Source organism: Lepidothrix coronata, unplaced genomic scaffold (assembly GCF_001604755.1).
Source record: "Lepidothrix coronata isolate B3197 unplaced genomic scaffold, Lepidothrix_coronata-1.0 Scaffold197, whole genome shotgun sequence".
Taxonomy (NCBI): Eukaryota; Metazoa; Chordata; class Aves; order Passeriformes; family Pipridae; genus Lepidothrix; species Lepidothrix coronata.
In genome coordinates this window covers 165,385-175,153 of record NW_016690377.1, presented here as the reverse complement: position 1 = coordinate 175,153, position 9,769 = coordinate 165,385, and the positions used below count along the sequence as shown (strand labels likewise).

The following is a 9,769-nucleotide window of genomic DNA, read 5'->3' as shown; positions in this document are numbered from 1 at the left end:
ACGGGGGGAACCGGGAATGGGGGACACGGGAATGGGGGGGACACGGGGACGGGGGGGATGCCGGGGGTGGGGGGACACTGGGAACACTGGGAATGGAGAACACAGGGGATGGGGGTACTGCGGAAGGGGGACACTGCGTACAGGGGACACTGGGGACACTGGATATAGGAAACACCGAGTGCGGGGGGACATTGGGTGCAGGGGACACCACGTGTGGGGGTCACTGGTCCCCTCCCCGGGGGTGCTCCAGCAGCGCTGACCCCACTCTGGGGTCCGGGGGGACAGTGTTTGTTGGGGGCAGGGGACTGGGACAGCCCCCAGCCCCGGCTGCCCCCCAGCCCTGTGACCCCCCCAGGTACTGCCCTGTGCCCTGCCTGCCCCCCGGCACCTCCACACCACCCCCGCCTGCCTCAAGGTGAGTCCTGGGGTCCCCCGGGGTGTCCCCTCCCTGCGCCCCCCGGGCTGTGCCCGCCCCGGGCTGTGCCCCCCTGACCCCTGTCCCTACAGACGCGGGCGGCGCGGGTCCGGGTGGGCAAAGGGGACAAGCCCGTGACCTACGAGCAGGCACATCCCCCGCACTACATCGCCCACCGCAAGGGCTGGCTGTCCCTGCACACCGGTGGGTACCGGGCACGGGGGGACGGGGGGGCGTGGGGCACACAGAGGGGCAGCGGGTGGGGAGGATGAGGGCACCCGTGGGGAGGGATCACAGGGTGTTGTGGGGACAGCGCTGTGCGGGGCACACAGGGACAGGGATGTGGGGCACGAGGGCACTGTGGGACACATGGGTGTTGTGGGAGCAGGGATGTGTGGGGTGGGCACAGGGTGGCAGCAGTGCCAGCCCCCGGTGCCAGCCGTGCCCCTGTGCCCAGGTAACCTGCACGGCGAGGCAGGCGCGGCAGAGCGGGCAGTGGAGGACTCGTTCCTGCGCCGCTTCATGTACGGCACCTTCCCGGGGCTCCTGGCGGACGAGGTGGTGCTGAAGCGCCGCGGGAACCTGCTGGTGATCTGTGCCCTGCTTAGCCGGGCACTGCCCCCCAGCAAGATCTACTTCCTGGTGGGCTACACCGAGACCCTCCTGAGCCACTTCTACAAGTGCCCCGTGCGCCTGGAGCTGCAGACGGTGCCCGCCCGCGTGGTCTACAAGTACCTGTAGTGCCCGGCAATAAACACCTGGCTCTGAGTGGTTTGTGGTGCAGGGACCTTGGGACCCCCAGTGCCACCCCTGGCATGGGCAGGGACAGTGCCACCAGCACAGGGAGCTCCCAGCCCCGGCCAGCCTGTCACTTGGTCTGTCCCCACAGTGCCCTCGTGCCCCAGAGAACCCTGTCCCTGTGTGTCCCATCTCAGTGGTGCCACATGCCCCCCATGTCCCTGTCCCCATGATGTCCATGTCCCCATTGTGTCCCTCTGCCTCACACATTCCTGTGTCCCCCATGTCCCTGTCCTCACACGTCCCTGTCTCCACAGTCCATGTCCCTGTCCCCACAGTGCCCCTGTGCCACACACATCCTGTCCCCATGTCCCCATCCCCATGTCCCCATCCCTGTGCGACACTTCAGAGCCAAGGCACGCCCCCACCCACCCCAGTTAAACCAGTCCAGACTCTGAGAAAACCAGTTTAAATAGAACAGCAGCAGCAATGGGAGCAAGAGGGGAGTGAGAGGGGCCAGGAGGGCTCAGCTCTTCCTGGGCTTGTCCGTGTCCTTGTCCTTGAAGTAGGTGGTGCCAGAGCCCAGCCCTGCACCCTGTGTGTCCCCCGGTGTGTCCCCTGCTGGCACCTGCGGGCTGGGCCCTGTGGGGACAACAGGGATGGTGCCAGGCTGTCCCTGTGCCCCGGGGGTGGCACACAGGGCCAGGGCACTGTCCCAGGGGTGGGGCCAGGGGATCCTTACCGATGTAGCTGAGGAGCACGGGCAGGAAGACCAGGCCATGTGCCAACCCCACGAGGGTGATGATGAGGTTGAGGCGGAAGAAGAAGATCTGGATGAGCTGGGCCTTGGCGAAGGCCAGGACCACCACCCCGGGCAGGTTGGTCATGGCCACCCCGGCCACCACCTGTGGCCACAGCAAGGATGCCATCAGGGACAGGGTGGCCAGGCCACCCTGAGCCCCCCAGGCACAGCAGGGGAGGGGGGGGGGTCCGTGGTGTCACCTTTGGCCCCTCAGGAGGATTTGGGGTGCCATGGCATCCCCCAAATCCCAGCAGGGTTGGGGGTCCCACAGTGTCACCCCCAGGCAGGACTGGGGGGCCCACAGTGTCACCTGTGCCCACCTTGCTGCCCATGGTGATGGTGGCCTCGGCAGCTCGTTCCACCCTGGTGGGCTGGGCACTGCGGGCGAAGGCGCATGTGATGTGGGACACGAACTCCACCGAGATGCCCACGGCCTGTGGGGACACCACATGTCACCCCCTCTGCTGCCACCCCCTGTGCCCCCAAGGCCCTGTGCCGCCCACCTGCCCCATGTCCCTGTGGCACCCAGGTGTGTCCCAGGTCCTGCTGCCACCCCCTGTGCCCCCAAAGCCACCCTTGCCTCCCAAATCCCTGTGTCTATTCTCCCCATGCCCCTTGTCCCCTGTGCCACTCTGTGTGCGCCAGGTCCCCAAGGCACCCCACACTGCCAGTGTCCCTGTGCCCCCCCGTGTGTCCCATGTCCCCATTCCACCCATGTCCCTGTGCCACCCCTCATGCCCTATGTCCCTGTGTCCCCGTGCCCGCACCGCGACGAGGTTGATGAGGGCGACGGCGTTGTAGGGCACGTCCCAGAGGGCCATGAACCCCACGGTGTCCAGCAGGATCATGGCGATGGTGACCAGGGTGGCACAGCTGGAGCGCAGGTCCATGCCCAGCAGCAGGAAGGACACGGCGAAGGTGGGCACCAGGCACATTGCCAGTGTCACCAGCCCCTCGACCACCACCGTCAGGTACTGCTCGTAGTACACATACGTCACCCTGCAGGGGTGGCACCATGATGTGACACTGTGACAGGGCACCAAGCACCCACAATGGGCACCAGGTACCCCAAAATGGGCACTGGGTACCCAAACACAGGCACCCGCACCCCGACATGGGCACTGGAAACCCTGACACAGGCACTGGGACCCCAACAGGGCTTCCCACAGCAACCCCAGTCCTGAACTGGGCACCCCTGTTAACCCCAGTGAGGCACTGAAGTGCCCATGTTGTCCCTGACCTGGGCACCCCTGAACTGGTCATCCCTTAACTGGGCACCCACAGTGACCCCCAGCAAGGACACCCTCAGCACCACTGGATGGGCAGCCCTTAACTGAGCACCCCTAACTGGAGCACCCCTTAACTGGGAACACACTTGTGATCCCCAGTTCGAGTGCTGGGGCACCCACAGCAGCCCACAATGGGCACCCTTTAACTGGGCACCCCTTAAGTTGGGACCCCCACTGACTCCTGACTGGGGCACCCACTTGTGACTCCCAAGAAGGGCACTGGGGCACTCCCAGGACCTCGTGCTCTGCACCCTGGCCTGGGCACCCTTAACTGGGCGTTCCTGAACTGGACACCCATTGCTGACCCCACACCAGCCAGCAGTGCCCCCCCAGCACCTCGCCCCTCTCCCCCCTCCCCATCCTGCACCTCCCATGCCCCCCCCGGTCCCAGGTGGGCACTCACGTGTAGGGGAACACGCTGAAGTCGGGGTCTGTGCCGGGCACCCTGCGCAGGGTGCGGGTCAGGGTGTCCCCCAGGGCACGGGCTGCCCGCAGAGCCGCCGTGTACTCCTGCGAGGTGCGCAGCGGGCGCTGGTACGCCATGAACCGGGTGGCTGGCACAGAGTGGGGGGGTCAGGGGCATCCCTGGGGGCCCACTGGGCACCCCCCGGCCCACGCCAGCCCTGCACTCACCCAGGATGGTGCCGTTCTCGTCCATGCTCACCGAAGTGTCGTAGGCGCCCAGGCCCCTGCGGGGGGGACGGGGGTCAGGGGGCACCCAGGGGGGCACCCAGGGGTGGGTGGTGGGGGGTTACCCATTGATGGCCATGTCTGGGTAGGGGACCCCCAGTGCCACGTACCCCTTGGCACACTGCAGGGTGGGCCTGTCCTGCAGGAACCAGGGCAGGAAGCGCTGGAATTCCTCGGCCGTGGGGCGTCGGAGCGTCTTCAGGCACTGCCCCGCAAAACAGCTCAGGTTATCTGTGGGCACAGGGGGTCAGCAGTGGGGGGCACCCAGTGTGCTCCCAAGGGCCTCCCAATTGCCACCACAGTGGACACTGCATGTAGACCCAAGAACCACCATGGTGGGCACCCACTGGCCACGATGGCACATCCACCCCGTGCCCCCCAGCCCCTACTCACTACTGGTGGAGGGGCAGAACTCCCCCTTGTGCTCCCCAAACTGGTGGATGCGGCAGCAGCGGCTCGTGGGGTTCAGCCAGTCCAGGAAATCGTCCACCCAGGAGGTGGCCGGGATGGCCAGGTAGGACCTGGAGGGGGCACACAGGGCTGGCAGGAGCTGGTCACCCCTCCCCTGTGCCCCCCCGTGCCCCCTCTGTGTACCCACACATTGGGGAAGTTGGTGGCGTGTTGGATGGTCTGGGTGAGCGAATCGGAGTCGCAGCCGGCGCTGGAGCAGATGGCGTTGGTGCCGTTGGCAGAGGAGAAGTCGTACCCGCCCGTGGTGACGAAGTAGGTGGGCACCCCCACAGCCAGGTACTGGTTCAGTGCCGAGAAGTACTGCAGCATGTACGAGTCCTGGGGGCACCCCCGTCAGCCTGGGGGGCACGGGCACCCCCCAGCACCCACCAGGGCCTGGAGGGCCCAAAGGGTCCCACCATCCCCATGTGTCACCCTACAGGGCCTTGTCACCCACTGCAACACACTCAGGGTCCTGAGGGGTCCCGAGAGTCACCCCATCTCCGTGTGTTACCATCTAGGGCCACATCACCCACCCAGGTCCTGCAGGGCCCAGAGGGTCACCCCATCTCCGTCTGTCACCATCTAGGGCCATGTCACCCCCCCATGTGTCACCCTATAGGGCCATGTCACCCCGCAACGTGTCCCCAAGCCCCCTCATAGGGGCGACCCCCCCAAGATGTCCCCATATAGACCCCGCTGTCCCCTCATGTCCCCTCTGTCCCCGTGCCCCCCCCACCCCCTGGAGGTCCCGCTCCCACCTCGGGCAGGGCGAGCTCCTGGTCCAGCCCCACAGGCACCTGGAACAGCAGGAACAGCCCAGCACAGGCCAGGAACAGGAACAGCAGCACCTGGGGGGCACCTGGTCAGGGACCTCCAGGACCTCTAACACCCCACAGCTCCCTCTGGGACCCCACAGCCCCCCAAATTCCTTCCCAAGACCCCTGGTCCCCTCCAGCCCCCACGTCCCATCCCACTCCCAAGCCCCCCATGTCCTCCCCACCTCCCAGGACCCCCCAGAATCCCTATGCCCCCCATTCCCCCCATTCTCCCCGATGCCTCCACAAACCCCCATTCCCCTGGTGCCCCAATGCCCCCCATGGCCCCCCCGCCATTCCTCCCATGCCCACCTTTCCCCTCATCCCTCCACTCCCCTCTCATCGCCCTATTCCCCCCAGCCCCCACTTCTCCCAGCCCCCCCTCTCCCCCCGTGCCCCCTCACCACGCAGGGCCGAACGCGGGGGTGCAGCAGGAAGGGGGTGTAGTAGCGCTCCAGGAGGGGCCGCAGCAGCCGAGCCCCCTCCCCGGCCGGGCCCTCTCTGCCCTTCCCGCAGCAGCAGCACAGGTCAAACCGCCCGGCCTGGGGGCACACGGGGGGTTGGCACGGGACCCCCTGCCCACCCCGGGCACACACTGCCCACCCTGTGCCCACCCTGTGCCCACCCTGTGCTCACCCTCTGTGCCCTCCCCACACCCCCAGAGCCCCCCGGGTGGTACCTCCTGCCGCCGGGCGTCCAGTGCCACCAGTGCCACGAACCCCGACATCTGGAGCAGGAAGTCGAAGGCGATGGCGACGGCGGCCGTGAGGGCGAAGGTTTGCACGGCGGGCATGGACGAGAGGGCACCTGCGGGACCCCGAGCTCAGCGGGCACCCCACACCCCGCAGCCCCCACGCCAGCGAGCGCTGTGCCAGCCCCCTGCACTGCCCTGTCCCCCTGTGCCCACCGTGCCCAGCTCCTGTGCCGTGGTCCCGTGCTCCCACAGTGCCCCCCTGTACCCCGTGCACCCCAAAGGTCCCTCCATGCCCCCATGTCACTGTGCCCCCCCCGTGCTCCTGTTGCTCCCCACCATTTCCCAGTGTCCCTGTGCCCACCCTGTGCACCCCCATGTCCCTGTGCCCCCGCTGCCCTCCTGTGTCCCCTACATGTCCCTGTGCCTCTGGTCCACCCCCGTGTCCCTGTGCCCCCCTGGTGCCCCCGGTGCCCCCCGAGCTCACCCAGGAGGAAGCAGATGGCCTCGGAGATGCTGCACAGCAACATGCTGGGTGCCACCTCCGCCAGCACCCGCCCCAGGTGCTGCTCCCGCGTCTCGCCCGGCTCCCGCTGCGACTGCTGCTGGCAGGGGTGGTCAGAGGGGACCCTATGGACCACCCCCACCCTGGGGGAGAATCCCAAAGTTACCCCCCCCCCGGGGAGCCCCGTTGAGCACCCACCGCCCGGCCTTGGGGCTGCCACAGGCTGCTGTGCCCCATGGGCGCCTCCCTCCCCACCCTGCCCCATGGGGACCCTCAGGTGCCCCCCCAGGGCCACATTCCCCATGAGAATCCCCAAAGTGCCCCCGTGCCCCCCCTGCCCTCGGTGCCCCCCCATCCCAGACCTGGAACTCCTGCACGAAGATGAAGATGTTGTCAGCACCCACAGCGAGCACGAGGAAGGGCACGACCTCGAGGATGATGAGGGACGAGGGCATCCCCAGCAGCGCCAGGAACCCCATGGAGGCAAACACGGCCCCCAGGACCACGGCGATGCCCCCCACTGCCAGCGTCACCTTCGACTCCACCTGTGACACCTGCACTCAGCACCCCCAGCTCCCCTAGAACCCCACCCAGATCCCATTGGGACCTCCCAGAACCCCTGGACACCCCCCGGGACCCCCCCGGATCCCCCAGGACTCCCTTGGGACCCCTGGACACCCCACGGGACCACTCCGGACCCACTTGCACACCACCTGGGATCCCCCGGTTCCACCAGGACCCCCCTGGGACCCCTGGGACCCCCCGAACCTCCCAGAACCCCCCCCCCGGGACGCCCCTGGGACCCCCGGACTCCCCGGACACCCCCCTCAGACCCCCGGGCGCACCAGCACGCGGCTCCAGGCCGTGTACTCGCCCAGGGCCAGCGCGATGTAGGCGAACACGAGCAGGTAACTGAGCGCGAACACCGGCAGGTCCTCCCCGCTCGTGCGGTTGATCTCGTCCTCCAGGGAGCGCTGGGGGGGCACCGACAGGGGAGGGGGAATGAGGGGCACGGACAGCGGAGGGGACACCGGGCACGCCGGGGACCCCCCATCCCACCCTGATAATGGGAACACGGGATGTGGGGTGGGCACAAAGACACGGGGGAAACCACGGGCACAGGGACATGGGGGACATGGGGGGGTATGGGGGCACTGGGGGCACAGGGACACAGAGAGGACGCAGAGGGGACACAGGGGACACCGGGAGGGGTCTGACCTCGGCCATGAACGCGACCGACAGGTTGGGGCCCTGCGAGCGCTGGAAATCCTGAACCACCTCGAGGAACTTGCTCTCCCAGCTCAGAACCCACTCGAGCCGGGGGTCACCGCGGGGGAAGTTGTTCAGGGAGTACGTGATGATCAGAGCCTCGGCCTCCGTGTACTCTGAGTCTGGGGACACAGGGACATGGGGGACATGGAGGGACACAGGGGGGACACGGCAGGGACACCTCACAGGTCCCCCCCTGCCCCATGGAGCCCCCTGTCCCCCCAAAGTGTCCCTGTGCCCCCTGCCCTACAGGTGCCCCCCATGCCCTATGAGGACCCCTGTCCCCGAGGTGTCCTCATTGCCCACAGGTCCCCCACACCCCATAGAGACAGACATCTGTCCCCCCAAGGTGTCCCCATGTCCCACAGAGACCCCCATTGCCCACAGGTCCCCCGTCCCCCAGGTGTCCCCGTGCCCACAGGTCCCCCCTGCCCCACAGAGCCCTCCACCTCCCCAGGTCCCTGTGCCCCCCTGTCCTCCGTGCCCCTGTACCCTGGTATCCCCCGAAGGCGATGTATGGGAACACGGGCCCGCCATACTCGGCCATACAGCTCAGCTCCAGCGCTGTGATGTCCTTGAAGGAGAGCGGGGAGCTGGTGGGGACAGGGTGCCAGGGGGTCAGCGGGGGCACCCATCACCGCCCTGAGCCCACCTGGACCCAGCTGCGAGGGGGGACCCAGAGAGAACCCCAACCCCACAGCCTGGCACCCTGTGGGCAGGTGGGTGCCAGACTGAGGGGTGCCACTGGGTGCCAGTGCTGAGGGACTCAGAAATGGCACCCCAACCACACAGCCTGGCACCCCACAGACACTGTGCCATGCTGGGCACCCCATGGAGAACCCTCCAGCTCCACAGGTATCACCCCAGTCCCACACCACCGATACCATCCCATGGCCAGGGTCTCATGGACATCACCCCAGACTCTACTGGGCTCCCCATGGGCACTGTGCCATAGTGGGCACCCCATAGAGACCCTCCCAGCCATCCCCCCAGGGACACCCCCTGTGCCCCCCGAGGCGCAGCACCCACCTGACGCAGTAGATGAGGTGGTCGTGCCAGTCCACAGTGCCCGTCTCTTTGCCGTCCTCCTGCAGGGCGGTGAGTGCCAGGTGGGAGCGGTTGTTCTGGAAGTACTGGGTGACGCTGTTGACACAGCAGTCGCCCAGGGTGGGCTCTGTGGGGTTCAGGGGGGCATAACACACGTCCCTGAGCGTCACGTTCCTGCCCGCCTGCGGTGCCCAGGCTTCGATGCCCGCCAGCTGCTCCTGCAGCTCCAGCAGTGCCTGCAGCACGTCCTGGGCCAGGACCCCACTGAAGTTCTTGGCCCCCAAGATCACGGAGTTGTAGAGAGCCCCGGCCCTGCCCGGCGCTGTCACAATGATCTGGTTGGTGCGCAGGAAGGGCCCGAAGTGCTGGTCGTGGAAGGCCTTCTCCTGCCTGGCACGGCTGCCCGGTGCCGACCAGAGCTCCACGGGGTCTGTGGTGAGCCGGAGGGTCACCATCCCGGCCGAGAGTCCCCCAGCCACCACCACGGCCACCGCCAGCACCACCAGGGGCCTCGAGGCCACCAGTGTCCCCCACCAGCGGAACGCCCGTGCCAGGGCCTGGTGACTGACATCGCTTGCCCGTGCCGAGCACCCGCGGGCAGTGGGCACCGCCTGTGGCACCGTGAGCCCCTTGGAGCGCCGCTGGCACAGCAGGGCCACGAGGAACACCATGGCAAAGAAGGCGAAGAGCAGGACACAGAGCACCAGGACGCCGTCGGCCTTGCCCAGCCGGAACGGGGGCGACGAGTCTGTGGGGGCCACCACGGGCGGGCAGGACTTGGCACAGTCCTGGCATGAACAGGGCTCTTCATCCTCACTCGGCGCCTCGCTGCAGCTCCAGACCCGCGCGTCCAGCGGCTCGATGGCATCGCCCGGCTCGGTGCCGTTGGGCACCAGCTGGAAGTTGATCTGCAGCGGCGCCAGCCCGTTGTTCTTGTCGCCCTGGAAGTCCAGCCAGCGCTGGGGGGTGCAGAGCTGGGCACCGTAGCGCCCGCACATGGTGGCGATGGCGAAGCCGCCGGTGGACGGGAGCCGCACCCCTTGGCACGAGGAGAA

The 9,769-nt window shown here is 67.7% G+C and overlaps 2 protein-coding genes across 2 annotated transcripts; one reads left to right on the top strand and one right to left on the bottom strand.

Moving 5' to 3' along the window:
• Positions 1-57: 57 nt before the first annotated feature.
• Positions 58-1,183, top strand: MRPS24 (mitochondrial ribosomal protein S24). Its single transcript, XM_017831799.1, has 4 exons — positions 58-66; positions 356-415; positions 508-619; positions 873-1,183. The coding sequence occupies exons 1-4, from the start codon at positions 58-60 to the stop codon at positions 1,154-1,156; spliced, it is 465 nt and encodes a 154-aa protein (XP_017687288.1). The 3' UTR covers positions 1,157-1,183.
• Positions 1,184-1,606: 423 nt separating this feature from the next.
• On the bottom strand, positions 1,607-9,763 carry NPC1L1 (NPC1 like intracellular cholesterol transporter 1). The gene is made up of 18 exons (XM_017831790.1): positions 8,697-9,763; positions 8,160-8,260; positions 7,617-7,789; positions 7,244-7,372; positions 6,761-6,943; positions 6,381-6,495; positions 5,882-6,009; positions 5,607-5,744; positions 5,146-5,235; positions 4,533-4,723; positions 4,328-4,455; positions 4,045-4,165; positions 3,878-3,933; positions 3,648-3,798; positions 2,723-2,954; positions 2,276-2,389; positions 1,896-2,058; positions 1,607-1,795 (listed from the first exon to the last, which is right to left on the bottom strand). The coding sequence occupies exons 1-18, from the start codon at positions 9,710-9,712 to the stop codon at positions 1,680-1,682; spliced, it is 3,345 nt and encodes a 1,114-aa protein (XP_017687279.1). The 5' UTR covers positions 9,713-9,763; the 3' UTR covers positions 1,607-1,679.
• Between the last annotated feature and the right edge of the window lie 6 nt (positions 9,764-9,769).